We start from the raw sequence: 19452 nt of genomic DNA, 5'->3' as shown, positions 1-19452 counted from the left end.
ATACAGTTCCCTGTGCTATACACTAAATCCTTGTTATTTATCTATTTTTACATATGGTAATGTGCATCTATTAATCCCATACTCCCTCCCAATTTATCCCTCCTCCCACTTCCCCTTTGGTAACCATGAGTTTTCTATGTCTGTGAGTGTTTCTGTTTTGTAAATAAATTCATTTATACTATTTTTTAGATTCACATATAAGCAATATCATATGATACTTGTCTTTCTCTGTCTGACTTACTTCACTTAGTATGATAATCTCTAGGTCCATCCATGTTGCTGCAAATGGCAGTATTTCATTCTTTTTGATGACTGAGTAGTATGCCAGTGTGTATATGTGTGTGTGTGTGTGTACCCACACTACATCTTTTTTATCCATTCATCTGTTGATGGACATGTAGTTTGCTTCCATGTCTTGGCTATTATAAATAGTGCCACTGTGAACATAGGGGTGCATGTATCCTTTTGAATTAGTTTTCATCTTTTCCAGATACATGCCCAGGAGTGGGATAAGGTTTTAAGGAACCTCCATAGTGTTTTCTATAGAGGCTGCACCAATTTACATTTCCACTAACAGTGTACAAGGGTTCCCTTTTCTCCACACTCTTCATTTATTATTTGTAGACTTTTTGATGATGGCCATTTTGACCAGTGTGAGGGTTTTTTTTTTCTTTATGTCATAAATGTGATGGCTTTTCATGTTAAAGCAATCCTTGCATTCTGTTATAAAGTATACTTAATCACTGCATAGTATCCTTTTTGTATTTATTTATGGAATTTTTTAGCTAATACTTCAAAAGTATTTTTACATTTATTTTCGTGAGTTATATTGTTCTGTGTTTTTCTTCTCTTGTAAAGTCTTTGTCTGGTTTTCTAACAGGGTAATGCTGGCCTCATAAAATGAATTGGAAAGTGTTTCTTCTTCCTCTGTTTTCTGAGAGAGTTTTTGTAAGGTTGACATTGTCTCTTTACATGTTTAATGAAATTCACCAGTGAAGCTCTCTAGACCTGGAGTATTCTTTATGGGAAGGTATTTAATTAAAATTTAAAATTAATTTTTAAGTAAATATAGAGATATTCAGAATTCCTGTATCTTCTTTTTTGTTTGTTTTTGTTTTTACTTTAAAAATTTAATGGTAAATCTTATGGGCTTTTTTTTTGTTTTATCATCCCGCCCTACTCAAATTTGTACATGAAGCCATTCCAGAAAAAAATTTAAAGTACTTCAAGCTGTATTATCAGCACTACACATTTCCAGTAATGGTCTGAATTCAAATCATGGTGAAAACAAACTGGCTAGTTTAGCCCAGGGAAAACAGAAATAATGCTTAAGAAGGAAGACTTAGACTAAGATCTGAAATACCATCATTTGAAGGGGTTATTTTTCCCATTGCTAGAAGTCCAGTTTTCTAATAAAGACCCAAAGACAGTTTCTTTTTGATGCAGTTTTTGCTACATTAAATATTAATTTCTGTTGTAATCTTCCCACTCACTCACGTACTAGGGTAGTATTTGATGAGGTTGACAGTTCTCAAACTGATCTAATGTAAATGCCATATATTCTTTGGAAGGGGTCCCTGTCTGTATGATGATGATATTAATATCACCTAGCATGCACTGAGTGTTTTCTATGTGCCGGGCACTGATCTAAGTATCAATAGTTGAAATGTATCAGCTTATGAATTGGCACATTCATGGAGGGAGAGAGAGGTTAAGGAACCTGACTAAGATTACACAGAAAGTAAAAGCTGCAGCCAAGGCTTACATCAGTTTTGGCACTTTGCTTCTTTCAAGAAATTTGTTCCTTTAAGTTGTCAAATTTAGTAGCATAAATTTATTCATAATAGTCCTTTATATCCTTTAATGTGGGATCTGCAGTGATGCCCCCTTTTTCATTCCTGATGTTGCTAACTTGTGCTTTTTCTCTCTTTTTTATTTGTCCAGTTTACCTAGAGGTTTATCATTTTACTGATCTTTTAAAATAACTTTTTTGTTTTATTGGTATTTTTTCCATTTTCATCTGTTGCTGTTTCGTCAATATTCACTCTTTATTATTTCCTTTCTTCTACTTGCTTTGGGCTTAATTTATTTATTTATTTTTCTTAAGGGAGAACCTTAAATCATTTATTTTTCAATTCTTAGGTGGAATGATAACACTCAAATTTCACTACATGGTTTAGAAAAATGTAACTTTGAAAAGAATGGTACATTTTATTCAGGATTGGCTGTAAAGTAATTTAAACAAATGTTAAGCTAGAGCGTTTAACCTGGAGAGAAAATTAAAATATAACTTGAGAGAGGAACCAAGATGGCAGAGTAGAAGGACGTGCTCTCACTCCCTCTTGTGAGAACACCAGAATCACAACTAGCTGCTGGACAATCATCGACAGGAAGACATTGGAACTCACCAAAAAAGATACCCCACATCCAAAGACAAAGGAGAAGCCACAATGAGACGGTAGGAGGGGCGCAATCAGAGTAAAATCAAATCCCATAACTGCTGGGTGGGTGACTCACAGACTGGCGAACACTTATACCACAGAAGTCCACCCACTGGAGTGAAGGTTCTGAGCCCCATGTCAGGCTTCCCAACCTGGGGGTCTGGCAACGGGAGGAGGAATTCATAGAGAATCAGACTTTAAAGCCTAGTGGGAATTGATTGCAGGACTTCGACAGGACTGGGGGAAACAGAGACCCCACTCTTGGAGGGTGCACACAAAATAGTGTACGCATCGGGACCCAGGGGAAGGAGCAGTGACCCTGGGGGAGACTGAACCAGACCTACCTGCTTGTGTTGGAAGGTCTCCTGCAGAGGCGGGGGGTGGCTCTGTTTCACCGTGAGGACAAGGACACTGGCAGCAGAAGTTCTGGGAAGTACTCCTTGGCGTGAGCCCTCCCAGAGTCCGTCATTAGCTCCACCAAAGAGCCCAGGTAGGCTCCAGTGTTGGGTTGCCTCAGGCAAAACAACCAACAGGGAGGGAACCCAGCCCCATCCATCAACAGTGAAGTGGATTAAAGTTTTACTGAGCTCTGACCCACAGCAACAGTCAGCTCTACCCACCACCAGAACCTCCCATCAAACCTCTTAGATAGCCTCAAACACCAGAGGGCAGACAGCAGAAGCAAGAAAAACTACAATCCTGCAGCCTGTGGAACAAAAACCACATTCACAGAAAGATAGGCAAGATGAAAAGGAAAAGGGCTATGTACCAGATGAAGGAACAAGATAAAACCCCAGAAAAACAACTAAATGAAGTGGAGATAGGCAACCTTCCAGAAAAAGAATTCAGAGTAATGATAGTGAAGATGATCCAGGACCTCGGAATAAGAATGGAGGCAAAGATCGAGAAGATGCAAGAAATGATTAACAAAGACCTAGAAGAATTAAAGAACAAACAAACAGACATGAACAATACAAAACTGAAATGAAAACTACACTAGAAGGAATCAATAGCAGAAAAACTGAGGCAGAAGAACGGATAAGTGACCTGGAAGACAGAATGGTGGAATTCACTGCTGCAGAACAGACTAAAGAAAATAGAATGAAGAGAAATGAAGACAGCCTAAGAGACCTCTGGGACAACATTAAATGCAACAACATTCGCGTTATAGGGGTCCCAGAAGGAGAAGAGAGAGAGAAAGGACCAGAGAAAATATTTGAAGAGATTATAGTCGAAAACTTCCCTAACATAGGAAAGGAAATAGCCACCCAAGTCCAGGAAGCGCAGAGAGTCCCAGGCAGGATAAACCCAAGGAGAAACATGCCGAGACACGTAGTAATCAAATTGACAAAAATTAAAGACAAAGAAATATTATTGAAAGCAACAAGGGAAAAACGACAAATAACATACAAGGGAACTCCCATAAGGTTAACAGCTGATTTTCTAGCAGAAACTCTACAAGCCAGAAGAGAGTGGCGTGACATATTTAAAATAATGAAGACGAAGAACCTAACAATCAAGATTACTCTACCTGGCAAGGATCTCATTCAGATTTGATGGAGAAATCAAAAGCTTTACAGACAAGCAAAAGCTAAGAGAATTCAGCACCACCAAACCAGCTCTACAACAAATGCTAAAGGAACTTCTCTAAGTGGGAAACACAAGAGAAGAAAAGGACCTACAAAAGTAAACCCAAAACAATTAAGAAAATGGTAATAGGAACATACATATCGATAATTACCTTAAACGTGAATGGATTAAATGCTCCAACCAAAAGACACAGGCTCACTGAATGGATACAAAAACAAGACCAATATATATGCTGTCTACAAGAGACCCACTTCACACCTAGGGATACATACAGACTGAAAGTGAGGGGATGGAAAAAGATATTCCATGCAAATGGAAATCAAAAGAAAGCTGGAGTAGCAATACTCATATCAGATAAAATAGACTTTAAAATAAAGAATGTTACAAGAGACAAGGAAGGACACTACATAATGATCAAGGGATCAATCCAAGAAGAAGATATAACAATTATAAATATATATGCACCCAACATAGGAGCACCTCAATAGATAAGGCAACTGCTAACAGCTGTAAAAGAGGAAATCGACATAACACAATAATAGTTGGGGACTTTAACACCTCACTTACACCAATGGACAGATCATCCAAACAGAAAATTAATATGGAAACAGAAGCTTTAAATGACACAATAGACCAGATAGATTTAATTGATATTTATAGGACATTCCATCCAAAAACAGCAGATAACACTTTCTTCTCAAGTGCGCACAGATCAAGCCACAGTAAATTTAAGAAAATTGAAATCATATCAAACATCTTTTCTGCCCACAACACTATGAGATTAGAAATAAATTACAGGGAAAAAAACGTAAAAAACACAAACACATGGAGGCTAAACAATACGTTACTAAATAACCAAGAGATCACTGAAGAAATCAAACAGGAAATAAAAAAATACCTAGAGACAAATGACAATGAAAACACGATGATCCAAAATCTATGGGATGCAGCAAAAGCAGCTCTAAGAGGGAAGTTTATTGCTATACAAGCCTACCTCAAGAAACAAGAAAAATTTCAAACAATCTAACCTTACACCTAAAGGAACTAGAGAAAGAAGAACAAACAAAACCCAAAGTTAGCAGAAGGAAAGAAATCATAAAGATCAGAGCAGAAATAAATGATATAGAAACAAAGAAAACAATAGCAAAGATCAATAAAACTAAAAGCTGGTTCTTTGAGAAGATAAACAAAATTGATAAGCCATTAGCCAGACTCATCAAGAAAAAGAGGGAGAGGACTCAAATCAATAAAATTAGAAATGAAAAAGGAGAAGTTACAACAGAGAGCGCAGAAACACAAAGCATCCTAAGAGCCTACTACAAGCAACTCTATGCCAATAAAATGGACAACCTGGAAGAAATGGACAAATTCTTAGAAAGGTATAACCTTCCAAGACTGAACCAGGAAGAAACAGAAAATATGAACAGACCAATCACAAGTAATGAAATTGAAACTGTGATTCAAAATCTTCCAACAAACAAAAGTCCAGGACCAGATGGCTTCACAGGTGAATTCTATCAAACATTTAGAGGAGAGCTAACACCCATCCTTCTCAAACTCTTCCAAAAAATTGCAGAGGAAGGAACACTCCCAAACTCATTCTGTGAGGCCACCATCACCCTGATACCAAAACCAGACAAAGATACTACAAAAAAAGAAAATTAGAGACCAATATCACTGATGAATATAGATGCAAAAATCCTCAACAAAATAGTAGAAAACAGACTCCAACAACACATTAAAAGGATCATACACCATGATCAAGTGGGATTTATCCCAGGGATGCAAGGATTCTTCAATATACGTAAGTCAATGTGATACACCATATTAACAAATTGAAGAATAAAAACCATATGATCATCTCAATAGATGCAGAAAAAGCTTTTGACAAAATTCAACACCATTTATGATAAAACTGTCCAGAAAGTGGTCATAGAGGGAACCTACCTCAACATAATAAAGGCCATATACGACAAACCCACAGCAAACATCATTCTCGATGGTGAAAAACTGAAAGCATTTCCTCTAAGATCAGGAGCAAGACAAGGATGTCCACTCTCACTGCTATTATTCAACATAGTTTTGGAAGTCCTAGCCACGGCAATCAGAGAAGAAAAATAAAAGGAATACAAATTGGAAAAGAAGAAATAAAATTGTCACCGCTTGCAGATGACATGATACTATACATTGAGAATCCTACAAAGATGCCACCAGAAAACTATTAGAGCTAATCAATGAATTTGGTAAAGTTGTAGGATAAAAAATAATGCACAGAAATCTCTTGCATTGCTCTACACTAATGATGAAAAATCTGAAAGAGAAATTAAGGAAACACTCCCATTTACCATTACAACAAAAAGAATAAAATACCTAGGAGAAAACCTACCTAGGGAGACGAAAGACCTGTATGCAGAAGACTATAAGACACTGATGAAAGAAATTAAAAATGATACCAACAGATGGAGAGATATACCATGTTCTTGGATTGGAAGAATCAGTAATGTGAAAATGACTATACTACCCAAAGCAATCTACAGATTCAATGCAATCCCTATCAAATTACCAATGGCATTTTTTACAGAACTAGAACAAAAAATCTTAAAATTTGTATGGAGACATAAAAGACCCCAAATAGCCAAAGCAGTCTTGAGGGGGAAAAAACGGAGCTGGAGGAATTGGACTCCCTGACTTCAGACTATACTACAAAGCTACAGTAATCAAGACAATATGGTACTGGCACAAAAACAGAAACATAGATCAATGGAACAAGATAGAAAGCCCAGAGATAAACCCATGCACCTATGGTCAACTAATCTATGACAAAGGAGGCAAAGATATACAATGGAGAAAAGACAGTCTCTTCAATAAGTGGTGCTGGGAAAACTGGACAGCTACATGTAAAATAATGAAATTAGAACACTCCCAAACACCATACACAAAAATAAACTCAAAATGGATTAGAGGCCTAAATGTAAGACTGGACACTATAAAACTCTTAGAGGAAAACATAGGAAGAACACTCTTTGACATAAATCACAGCAAGATCTTTTTTGATCCACCTCCTAGAGTAATGGAAATAACAACAAAAATAAACAAATGGGACCTAATGAAACTTCAAAGCTTTTGCACAGCAAAGGAAACCATAAACAAGACGAAAAGACAACCCTCATAGAGGGAGAAAATATTTGCAAACGAATCAATGGACAAAGGATTAATCTCCAGAATATATAAACAGCTCATGCAGCTCAATTTTAAAAAAACAAATAACACAGTCCATAAATGGGCAGAAGACCTAAATAGACATTTCTCCAAAGAAGACATACAGATGGCCAAGGAGCACATGAAAAGCTGCTCAACATGACTAATTATTAGAGAAATGCAAATCAAAACTACAATGAGGTATCACCTCACACCAGTTAGAATGGGCATCAGCAGAAAATCTACAAACAACAAATGCTGGAGAGTGTGTGGAGAAAAGGGAACCCTCTTGCACTGTTGGTGGGAATGTAAATTGATACAGCCACTATGGAGCACAGTATGGAGGTTCCTTAAAAAACTAAAAATAGAATTACCAAATGATCCAGCAACCCCACTACTAGGCATATACCCAGAGAAAACCATAATTCAAAAAGACACATGCACCCCAATGTTCATTGCAGCACTATTTACAATAGCCAGGTCATGGAAGCAAGCTAAATGCCCATCAACAGACAAATGGATAAAGAAGTTGTGGTACCTATATACAGTGGAATATTACTCAGGCATAAAGAGGAACAAAATTGGGTCATTTGTAGACACATGGATGGATCTAGAGACTGTCATACAGAGTGCAGTAAGTCAGAAAGAGGAAAACAAATATCGTATATTATTGCATATATATGGAACCTAGAAAAATGGTACAGATGAACCGGTTTGCAGGGCAGAAATTGAGACACAGATGTACAGAACAAATGTATGGACACCAGGGGGGGAAAGCGGCAGGATGGTGGTGGTGGTGGTGTGATGAATTGGGTGATTGGGATTGACAGTCGCTGATGTGTATAAAATTGATGACTAATAAGGATCTGCTGTATAAAAAAATAAATTAAATTAAATTTAAAAAGTAGATAAAATACAACTTGAAACTTAACAGGGTAGAAGGTGTTCCAATTTAAAACACCAAGAAATAGTATCCTCATTCATTGTTTTTTTTAAAATTATTTATTTATTTATTTATGGTTATGTTGGGTCTTTGTTTCTGTGTGAGGGTTTTCTCTAGTTGCGGCAAGTGGGGGCCACTCTTCATCGTGATGCGTGGGCCTCTCAGTATTGTGGCCTCTCTTGTTGTAGAGCACAGGCTCCAGACGTTCAGGCTCAGTAATTTGTGGCTCACAGGCCTAGTTGCTCCGCGGCATGCGGGATCCTCCCAGACCAGGGCTCGAACCCGTGTGCCCTGCATTGGCAGGCAGATTCTCAACCACTGCGCCACCAGGGAAACCCCCTCATTCATTGTTTTTAAACTTTTTCTTCCCTTTGTAATATAAGCATTTATTTCCAAATATTTTGGTATTTTCCTTTTGGTTTAGAACTAATTTCTAATTCATTTCCATAGTGGGTTAGAAAACATTCTCAGAATGATTTCAATCCTTTTAAATTTATCACATCTTATTTTATGGCACAATGTATGGTCTATTGGTAAATGTTCCATGTATCGCTCTGATATTTGCATTTAAAATGATATTGCACAACATATAGATGAATGGTAAAACACATGCTAATAATTTAAATTTAAAAAATTTTCAGGGCTTCCCTGGTGGCGCAGTGGTTGAGAGTCTGCCTGCCAATGCAGGGGACATGGGTTCGAGCCCTGGTCTGGGAAGATCCCACATGCCACTGAGCAACTAGGCCTGTGAGCCACAAATTACTGAGCCTGCGTGTCTGGAGCCTGTGCTCCGCTACGGGAGAGGCCGCAATAGTGAGAGGCCCGCGCACCGCGATGAAGAGTGGCCCCCGCTTGCCGCAACTAGAGAAAGCCCTTGCACAGAAACGAAGACCCAACACAGCCATAAATAAATAAATGAAATTTAAAAATAAAAATGCCCGGAAGTGTATTTAAAAAAAAAAATTTCTCACATAAAACATTAAATAGTAAATTTAAAACAGCATGATAAGCTGAAAAGAAGACTGCAGAAAAAGGAAAAGCTTCATGTGTACCTTTAAAGCACTTTGAACAAGGGGCCTCACGTTTTCAATTTGCCCTGGGACCCACAAATTATGTCCCTGGCCCTAAGTGCAGGTCTGCTGTTAACAAACTCACAACAGTTTTGTTTAACTGAAAATGTTTTTATTTCACCTTCATCTTGAAGGATATGTCTAGAATTCTAGATTTACAGATTTTTTTTCCCCTTAGCACTTTAATTTTTTTTTTTTTTTTTTTTTTTTTTGCCGTTCTGGGCAGCTTGTGGGATCTTAGTTCCCCAACCAGGGATTGAACCCGGGCCCACGGCAGTGAAAGCGCTGAGTCCTAACCACTGGACCACCAGGGAATTCTCTAAATATTTTCCATTGTTTTCTGACTTACCTTGTTGTTCCTATATGTAATGTATATTCTTTCCTTTGGCTGTTAAGAATTTTCTCTTTATCACCAGTTTTCAGCAACTTGATTATGGTTTGCCTTGGTAAGGCTTTCCTTATATTTATCCTGTTTGGAATTTGTTGAGCCTCGTGGATCTATGTGTTAAGAGTTTTCATCAAATTTAGAAAAATTTCAGCTATTATTTCTTGAAATATTTGTTCCCTGCCTCCCACCCCCTCACTTCTGGGATTCCCATTTATATGTAAGGTAAACCACTTGATACTGTCCCAGTGAGACTTTTGTTTTACCCTTTTTTTCTCTCTGTGCTTCAGTTTTTGTTTTAGTTTTTGACAATTTTTATTACTACTTATTCAACTTCACTGATCATTTCCTCTGCAGTATCTAAAATCTGCTGTTCAAACAATCCAGCGAAGTTTTCTTTTCATGTGGGGTATTTTTAAGCTCCAGAAGTTCCCTTTGTTTTCTTTTTTATGTCTTCTATTTCTGTACTCATTATGTTCATATTTTGCTTTAAGTTTATGAATATATTTAAAATATCTGAATTGAAGTCTTTCTCTGCCAACTGTATCATGTCTGTCATTTTTGCTTCTGTTTCTGTTAACTGATTTTTCTCCTGATTATGGGTCTCATTTTCAGGCTTCTTTGCATGTTTAGTAATTTTGATTGGATGCTAGACATTGTAAATGTTACATTGTGGCGTGTCTGGATTTTGATGTCTTCATGTAAAAATTATTGAGTTTTGTTTCTGTGGTTATTTAAATTACTTATGAATCAACTTGATCCTTCTGAAAAGCTTTTTTAAAGCTTTTTTTTGTGGTGGTTCTAAAGTAGCCTTCACTCTAGGGCTAGTTAAGTCCAACTGGCAAGCCGTGACCGCCTACTGTTTCTACTGAATTACCCAGGTGTTTGACAAGGCCTCCCTTGTGAAGATCATTGGAAGTTGAACATTTCCCAGACCTTTGTTAACTTCTGGGTGTTAGTCAGCTTTACAGGGTTCCATTAGCTGTTCTTTCCCAGTAATATGTTGTCTAGCCTTGTGCAGTGTTACCTTATGCCTTACCAGCTTAGTATTCAGCCCAAGACTCAAGTAGATCCTGTGTAGATTTCTGGAGCTTCTCTTCTGTGTTGCTCCCTCCTTTCTGATACTGTACCCTGAAGATTGTATTTGCCTCTGCCCCGCCACACTCTGGTCTCTTTTTCCTTAACTCAGCATGGTTACCATGTTCTATGCTGTTTTCTGAAAAGAGCCTCCAGGGTGAAAGCTGGGTCATCTTGGTGCCCACTTCATTTGTTTTCCTTCTTTCAGGGATCACAGTCCTTTGCTGTTATTCAATATCTAAAAGCATTTATTTTACATATAAGTCCAGTTTTATAGTTTTTTATGTTGGAAAGGCAAGTCTAGTCCAATTATTCTATCACACCAGAAGCGAGAGTCTTTTCGGTCCCTTTCATCTGTTTTCTTTCTAATTGAGGTAAAATTCACATAACAAAAATTAACCATTTAAAAGTATATCCTTTCATCAGTTTTTAAGTCAACTTTTAGAATGTTCTACATTCTTCCTATTTGGCCAGATTATATTTAATCAAATAAAATATTTTAAAGGATTTGGAGTGAGAAACTTTCCTTGTATAGACTTGAGTCAGTAAAATAGAACGTTAATATTCTCTTTCTTAAAGAGAATTTCACTTACCTGAATGGATTTAGATTGGTTTCTTTTAAAAGGCTAAGAACACAGAATCCTATATGTGTCAGGTTATACTATAAATTACATCTTAAGCTGATAAACTGTAGTTGTTGTATATCTTGGATGAAAGTAAATACTCAGAAAAGCAATAGAAACCAAGTAAGTCCCCTCATACGAACCTTCAAGTTGCGAACTTTCAAAGATGTGAATGTCTGTTCACATGTCCAGTCACGTAAGTTAGTTCACGTGTCTGGTGTACATTGTCACGTGCATGCATCCTCTACAAGAGGTTGTGCTTTTGTGTACTTTACAGTACTGTATAGAGTACAGTAGTACAGTATCTTTATTTCAAGCCCAGGATGTCCGGAAGCAAGTGTAAAAGCAGTGGTGATCTAGCTGGTACTGCTAAAAAGACCAGGAACTGGAGGCCCAGAGAAAGGACGAAGAGAGACAAGAGGAGGAAGAAGTAACTGAAGAACCAAAGAGATTCATGATGCAGGAAATGGCAAGGGGATTTTCTTTATTTGAGGAGGCACTGTTAGTTTTTGAGGCACAGGACCCGAACGTAGAACAGTACACAAAGGTTAAAGCAGCCGTTCAGAATGCAATCCGGTGCTACCGTGTCATCTATGACAAGAAAAAAAGGGCTACTACCCAGACATCACAGGATTGTTTTTTCAAGAGGGTAGATAGAATTGAATCCATCAAGGAACCAGAACCTGTGCCATCAAGATCAGGTGTGAGTGAACTTGCAGTTTGCCCTCTGTCTCCTGTTGCTGACGATCCTTCACCTCTAGCATCTCCCACCTCCTATCCCTCCTCCAGTCAGTAACTCTTCTTGCCTGTTCACTCGATGCCAGTCCCTGTATGCCAGCTGTTGTACTGTACTACTGTACTTTTCAAGGTACTGTACTGTAAGATTAAAAATGTTTATTTTTTGTTTTTGTTTGTTTTTTATGCATTATTTGTATGAAAAGTATTATAAAGCTATTACAGTACTATATAGCCAATTGTGTTAATCGGGTACCTAGGCTAACTTTGCTGGACTTATGAACAAATTGGACTTAACAAATGTGGTCTCGGAACGGAACTCGTTTGTATATGGAGGACTTACTGTAAAACCAAAGGACATGATTAAGAATCACCTCTTTGGGAACAAAGAGTAGGAAAAAAGAATTGATTAGTAGCCTTTACTCCAAGCATTCTGTTTTATTATACTTTTAAAATCATGCTTAGTTTTTCACATTTATACTTCTTTTGCCCACCTGAGGAACTGAGTTGCTGGTTTCTTCTCTTGAGGTTGCCCATTGTGGTTATCGTGAGCTCTAGCTTCTCTTCGTGTGAGTCCTGCCTGACTTAATAGTCTTTAATAGTTGGAGAGGGCTTCGCTGGTGGCCCAGTGGTTGAGAATCTGCCTGCCAATGCAGGGGACACAGGTTCGAGCCCTGGTCTGGGAAGATCCCACATGCCGCGGAGCAACTGGGCCCGTGAGCCACGACTACTGAGCCTGCGCGTCTGGAGCCTGTGCTCCGCAACAAGAGAGGCCGCGACAGTTAGAGGCCCGCGCACCGCGATGAAGAGTGGCCACTGCTCGTCGCAACCAGAGAAAGCCCTCGCACAGAAACGAAGACCTGACACACCCAAATAAATAAATAAATAAATAAATAAATTAATTAATTAAAAAAATAGTTGGAGAAGCTTTTGACTCATTTTGTAGTATTAAGAGAAGAAACAAAATTTTAAAAATTATTGAAGCTGTTATATTTTCTCAATCTATGTTTCTGTGAGAACTGTTGAAGCAAGGCTGAGAAAGCAGTGTCTAGGGGCAAATATGTGAATAAGTTGGCTTTAGGGAGCTTTCAAAAGATGAAGCTTGGAGAGATCTAGGACTTGAGCACTGGGCCAGCACGTAGGGATTAGAATGTCTACTGATAGTGGAGGTCAAGGCAAGAAACTAGAGGTGAAGGATGGGATATAAAGAATCTTGCAGGCTAGGAGAGCCATAGGGGAGGAGGTGCTGGGTAGCAAAGTGACTCAATTTAATTAGACTAAAAGGACAGTTAGATGTGAGATGCCTGTAAGGGAAAAACAGGCAACTCTTGGTTTGGTGATTCTTATTTTTTGGATAGGACAAAATCACAACTTATGTATAAGAATAGGCAAGCCACATTATAAAGAGTTTAATTTGGCAAAAATTGGAGCTGCGCAATCATGTATAAAGGCAGTTTATAATATCAATACAGGCATCGATCTAATTAGAGTGCATTAAAACTTTTTGGTTTTGAAATAATTTGTCATTTTTTAAAAGCTGCAATGTATTAATACATAGTTAGGAGAAAGTAGCATTTCTCTTCATAATACCTACCTAGATTTAAAGAGTGTCATGTTGCTATGCTACTCTCTTGCCACTGAAACACAATGAATACACATCGCTTATATTTGTATGTGAATTCCATAGATTAGGCCATTTGTTGCCAGTTCTTTTCAAGTTAAACATTTTTTTTTTTTTTTAGCCCAAGCAATTTTCATCTTTTTCTTCTCAGTTTGACACATTCATACTTAAAACACATTAACAAGGGAAGAGTAATGAAAGAGTTTGGGACTGCCAAAAACCTTGACTAGGCTCCCAGGAGAGAGAAAAATACTCCTATCTTGTCTGTAATGAAGAAAACCTGAGTCTAAAGGACACCTTAAAATCCTTAGGAATTCTCTGTAAACATCAGAAACTAGTAAAGGATTTTCAGAGTTTTAATAATGAGCAGTAGAAGCTGATGGGATGTTCAAATTCTATGCATTTGTCTTTTGTGAAGAGTTCTGCCCAACAGCTTTTATATTTTGGGTGCTTTGTTTTGTTTTTTTCCACTCACATGAGTTCAATTTCTTAAGGTTTTTTAGAATGATTTTCTTTGCATCAGACCCTCATCAAAGTTTATTTGCTAGCAAACCTGGTTTTCCTACAAACTTGAAGAAATAGTTTAATTGAAAGTTGATGGTAGTCCTGACTAGCAGTTGCTCTGCCTAGAATAAATTGTGTGTGTGTGTTGTGTATGTATCAGTTTTGGTCAGCTACACTGACAGAGCTGGGCCAAGACATTTTCCTGCCTGTTAATCAAGGCCACACAGACAAAGCTCAAGGAAGGATGACCCCTGCCTCAGGAAGTATCGAATCAGTTGCTATTTTTAAACAGTATACAGTAGAACTTGAGATCAGGTCTTTACTCAGTTGACAGGAAAAGTTCTCTGCCAAATTTTGCATTTGAGGAAACAGTTAATGGTCCTAAATGAGTGAAGCCTCTGTGTGAAAGGAAGGGATGTGACTGTAAGTATTTTTGCTGATTTGGGTCAAGTGTGTGGTGGCAGAGATGTGGAAAGTTCAGTCAGTGACAAAATAGGTTATTACATTTCGAAGTAACTGATAGTTAATGGCACCTTGGATTGTCTTTAGTGACAGTGGTGTGTGTGGAACTCTGTGTTGCTGATAGTAAAGTTGAAATAAGGGTATGTGATGAGCTAATATTATCTCAACGTAGCACTGGAGAAGGAAATCAGCTATTGGTGTGTTTCCAGACTAACTGGCTCTTCCTCTGGATGTATACATAAACTTTTTGGTTATGTGAGATGTATTTCTGTATGCTTTTTATAATACTCTGTTGGACCTTGTTTCATTAACAGAAGGTTTCATAAAGAATTGATTTATCGCAAGATAATATTGTATACTACTATATATAATCTCTTATAAAACCTCATTCTACTTAACTTTAGGAAATTAAATATGCAGAATGTTAAAGCAGACAATTTGAGAAATACCATATTTTCTCTGTAATATTATACCACCATCTTAGGAATGCCTTTATGAGGTTGAATTGCTTAATGGATGACAGGTACATCTTTACATATGAAACGTAAGCAACTTATTTAGGGATAGGTGGGCAGTGTTTCAGTGGAGTTTAAATTAGGAAATTATAAAACTGTGTTAACATATTCGTTTCATTTTAATAGGATTATTCAAGATAAAGTTGTAGCCATTTTCAACAAGGATCGATGATCAGAATTTTTCTTTTTAAAACATTTTCAAGTTGAAGATGAAAGGAAAATACTGGAATTGTTTGGATTCTAACTGACAGGATAAAGAATATAGTGTTTCACAGTTACTTGTAATGGAACCTCAGTAAAATTCATCACTTGTCATGCACCCAACTGGGAACATGGATGTTGGTTTTTCTCGTTCTGCTGCTCATACACTGTCAAGAAGCCACTGCAAAAACATCAAACAAAAAATTTCTCAGTGGGAAGGAAGAACTAATGGTAAATCTAATCCAGATAAGTGCGATCCAAAGGACTTTGGAGTGAGATATAATAACTGTAATCAAGAGACTCTTCTTAAGAGAAATCCTGTTGCTGAGGGAAAGAGCAAAAAGCTGGATGTCACCAACTCTCAAAATGTTGATCAAGGTATTAATGAAGATGCCAAAAGCCACAATCAAAGTGAGGATGAAAGTGAGAAACGTGAATATGATGATACACACTTCTTTAAAAATGAATCAGAATCCAACTGGGTATGTTCTCGGGCCAAACAAATTGAAAGCCAGAAAGAAGTTTTGGATCCAGAGACTTCATTACCTCCAGGAAATTTCTATACCTCACAGATATTGTGGAAGAAAATAGAAGCACTTCCCCCAGATAAAGTCTTAAATTTAGCTTTAGAACATTGTGACTCTTCAGAAAAAGAACTGAATTTCAGAGGTCTGGGTAGTTCATATGGAGTAACAAAGAGCTTAGAAAACATTTACTCTGAACCTGAGGGACAAGAATGTGGACCTTCTATAAATCCTTTGCCAAAACCTCGTAGGACATTCAGATATTTATCTGAATCTGGTGTTATGCCATGTAAAGAAAGAAACTGTGACAGAAAATACTGTGAAAATAATTCTTGTACAGAGTCCTCTTTAGCCTCTTCTCAGGAACCTGAACCAAAGAAATATGGCAGAAAAATCAGAGGGAGATCTAAAAGGTATGTTTTTATTTGAAAGGTAATGATTTTAAGTATTTTCCTTATAGAACTATTGACCTTCTGTTTCCTTTTCAAACCAATTTCCATTTCCATGTGTGGGTTACACCTATAATTTGATTATACAGATGTTGATTAACCCAAGGGGAAAATACATACAAGTGAAACAGTAGGAGTATAGGTAAAATCCAGGACAATCTACTGACATAAGTACCGTAGAAAAACTTCCATTTTATATCTTTAAAAATGTATAGGGGGCTTCCCTGGCGGTCCAGTGATTAAGACTCCGCGCTTCCAATGCAGTGGACGTGGGTTTGATCCCTGGTTGGGGAACTAAGATACCACCTGCCATGCGGTGCGGCCAAAAAAGAAAAAAAAAATGTATAGGGAAACAAGTACATTCTTCTACTTCATTTAGGGCATGCTGGCGTTAACCTCACTTTCTATTACAGAGTGAATTTAATAAAGTACCCAAAGAAGAACATGAATGTAATTGGCTAAAAGCCTCCAGTTTTCTCATGGTGCATATAGGGCATCAGCCTAATTTATTATTCTTAGGTATCTGATAAAACACCTTTGTAATTTTGTACACTAAGTCCTTTTCTTATCAATTTGTGTCTATCATACCAATATAAAGAATACTAGAGTTTTAAAAGATACAACTTTAAAATGTATCTCCTTTCTTAAGGAAATCCTTTGAATTTGAGGACATTCAGCACTTTCGAAATCAGAACTACCAGAAGATTCATGAAGAACTTAGAAGAAATTCTGGCTCAGCACTTTGTTACACACAGTCTGAGGACAATATCTATGAGGATATCATATGTAGGTGTCCACAAACTTTGCAATTAAATTTAGTGAGAATGTAGTTGGTGGAGCCCTTAACTAGAGTATGTTATTTTCTTTTACAATCAAGCATGTCTTGCTCTAGATTTTCCTTTCTAATATTGAAACCTTTGTTGTATAAATTCCTTAATTCTCTAATGGATTTTACAACTAGTTTATTGGACTGTTCAGTTCAGAAGTAGATGTGTGTAGTATGGTATTTTGAGAATTCTTTGAGGTTGGTTGGACGCCTGAGTGGTTTGTGAGCTTAAAGTACCATTGATTTTGAGACCTACATCCCTACAGCAATGTAGAGTAGAAAGCTGAACATATTTAGCCAGTTTTTGCTTTCTTTTCCTTTTAAGTGTAGTCAGTGTGTTCCCATTTAATTATGTTCCTCTAAACTTTTTTTTTTCATTATTTTTCAAGATCCCACCAAAGAAAATCCATATGAAGATATTCCAGTGCAACCTTTGCCCATGTGGAGATCTCCTTCAACATGGAAGCTACCACCCCCTAAAAGTGCTTTCAAGGCACCCAAGGTATAACCAGAGAATTAATATAAGAAAATATTAGAATCTTATTTATGATCCTACAAAAAGGTTAAAATGGTTTAACTAGGGCCAAAACTAAGAGGCACTGAAATGTGGGTTTATTGTTCTTTGTTTTGTTTTGGGGGGAGCAGCACAAAACTTTTCTTTTTTTTTGGTTTTGGGGAGGGGTTTTTGTTTGTTTTTTAGCGCTTCAGAAGACTTGACTACAAACACCCTTAGACCATAAACCTTTTAGTTCGCTATAGTTATCACAGCACTGTAATAGTCTCACATCAACCTGTGGCCTAAATTACCTGTCTGGTCCCTGAAAGCACTCACCAGCCCTGAAAGCAAAGGCTGCCTTGAGTTAATGAGGACTCTGAGCTATTGTTTTCTGGAAATTTGATTACATTGTTGTAGAAGAACTTGGATTAGAAACCCAAGACACTTCTTTACAAACAGTGAAAAAGAAATTACGGTGTCCTCACTTTAGATGATTTTAAAGGAAAGATAAATATTTTGGGGGGATAGCTTTGACTCTGAGAACACAGGCATTACCTAGATGATCTTACCTTAGCAGTACCTCTTCTGTTTTAGCTTCCTTCCAAACCTCAGTTCTTTCACCGGAAGACTATGGAACTGAAGAGCTCACAAGTTTATTTACGGTCAAAGCTCACAAGGGATACCACGTTGCCTGTCACTTTAACTGAATGGAAGCTTTTCCGAGCTGGAGAAGTTGCAAACAGGAAAAGGAAAAATCTTCCAAGGGTAAGAACTCCAGTACTTTGATTCTTCAACTCTTACTTCAGCACTTCCACAAATGCGAATAAATAAACTTTAGACTGAAATGAATAATAGGTTAGAACTGACCTACTGGAATTAGAAGATTTGGAAAGCAGCCTTAAGCTTTAAGTTTTTGCTCATGCAAGAAAAATGCATGAATGGCTTTTGCCAAGGTTTTTATGTGTGTGTGTGTGGATTTGGAAAATTGATTTTAGATGGAGGGCTTCACTCTAGTTACCTTAGTTCTCATTAAAATCAGCTGCCGGTGTGAAGGAAGCCCTAGAACGTCATGTAAAAGGACCTTCTAGTAAGCTGGCTTCAGTGTTGTTCTCACTCATTTGTATAACAGCCAAAGTTAATTCAGTTTTGTGCCTGAGTTTACAGATTTTCGGTAATGACAAAGTATATGCCAAAAATGTCCACTCGAAGGAAAAAAGAAATTTTACGATTACTTGGGAATAGAAATTTTTGCCAATTATATTAAATAAATGACCTCTCTCTCAAGGGAGAAAAGGCAATAAGTCTGTAAATCATCTCAGTGAGAGCCACTGAACCAAAATAAAGAAATTTGGATTATTTGTAATATATATTTTTTTAGGAGAGACATTTAAGAAATTACATGAAAATATTTAAAAACCCTTTATGTTATTTTGTTCTGTAATTCAGAATGTTTTCAGGATTACTATGCAGAAGTAAAATCATTTAAATAGTATTCCTTTCTTTAATCCCATCTGAATTAGCTATGTTCATTTAGCACATGATTTCTATACCTGATTTTAACATTAAACAAAAGTCATAGCTGTTTCTTGGTGTAGTAACTGCTGATTGGTTCCTTGGGAAATATTCTGTTCCACAGTTACTTTAATTCTTCTGATCCATTTCCTGCCCCTCCCTCTTTAATATGTGAAGTGTTAAAGACACAGAGTTTTTTTAAAGCACTAAACTGATCTCTCTGGAAAAAAAAATCTTTAGGTGTTTTTTCTCCTGTGTATGGTGAGGACTGCTTAAAAAT

The 19452-nt window shown here is 37.2% G+C and overlaps 1 protein-coding gene across 1 annotated transcript in view; it reads left to right on the top strand.

Annotated features, from left to right (window-relative positions):
* DENND2C (DENN domain containing 2C) overlaps positions 1-19452 on the top strand; it is a 96558-nt gene that overhangs the window by 41954 nt on the left and 35152 nt on the right. The window contains exons 2-5 of the mRNA XM_007169355.2: positions 15291-16302; positions 16988-17124; positions 17554-17666; positions 18255-18425. Coding sequence (XP_007169417.2) covers positions 15479-16302; positions 16988-17124; positions 17554-17666; positions 18255-18425 — 1245 coding nt within the window. The 5' untranslated portion in view covers positions 15291-15478. The remainder of the gene's footprint in view (positions 1-15290; positions 16303-16987; positions 17125-17553; positions 17667-18254; positions 18426-19452) is intronic.

The sequence above is a fragment of the Balaenoptera acutorostrata genome, chromosome 1, assembly GCF_949987535.1.
Source record: "Balaenoptera acutorostrata chromosome 1, mBalAcu1.1, whole genome shotgun sequence".
Taxonomy (NCBI): Eukaryota; Metazoa; Chordata; class Mammalia; order Artiodactyla; family Balaenopteridae; genus Balaenoptera; species Balaenoptera acutorostrata.
The sequence above is the reverse complement of the archived record's forward strand: the minus strand, read 5'-3'. Positions and strand labels throughout refer to the sequence as shown.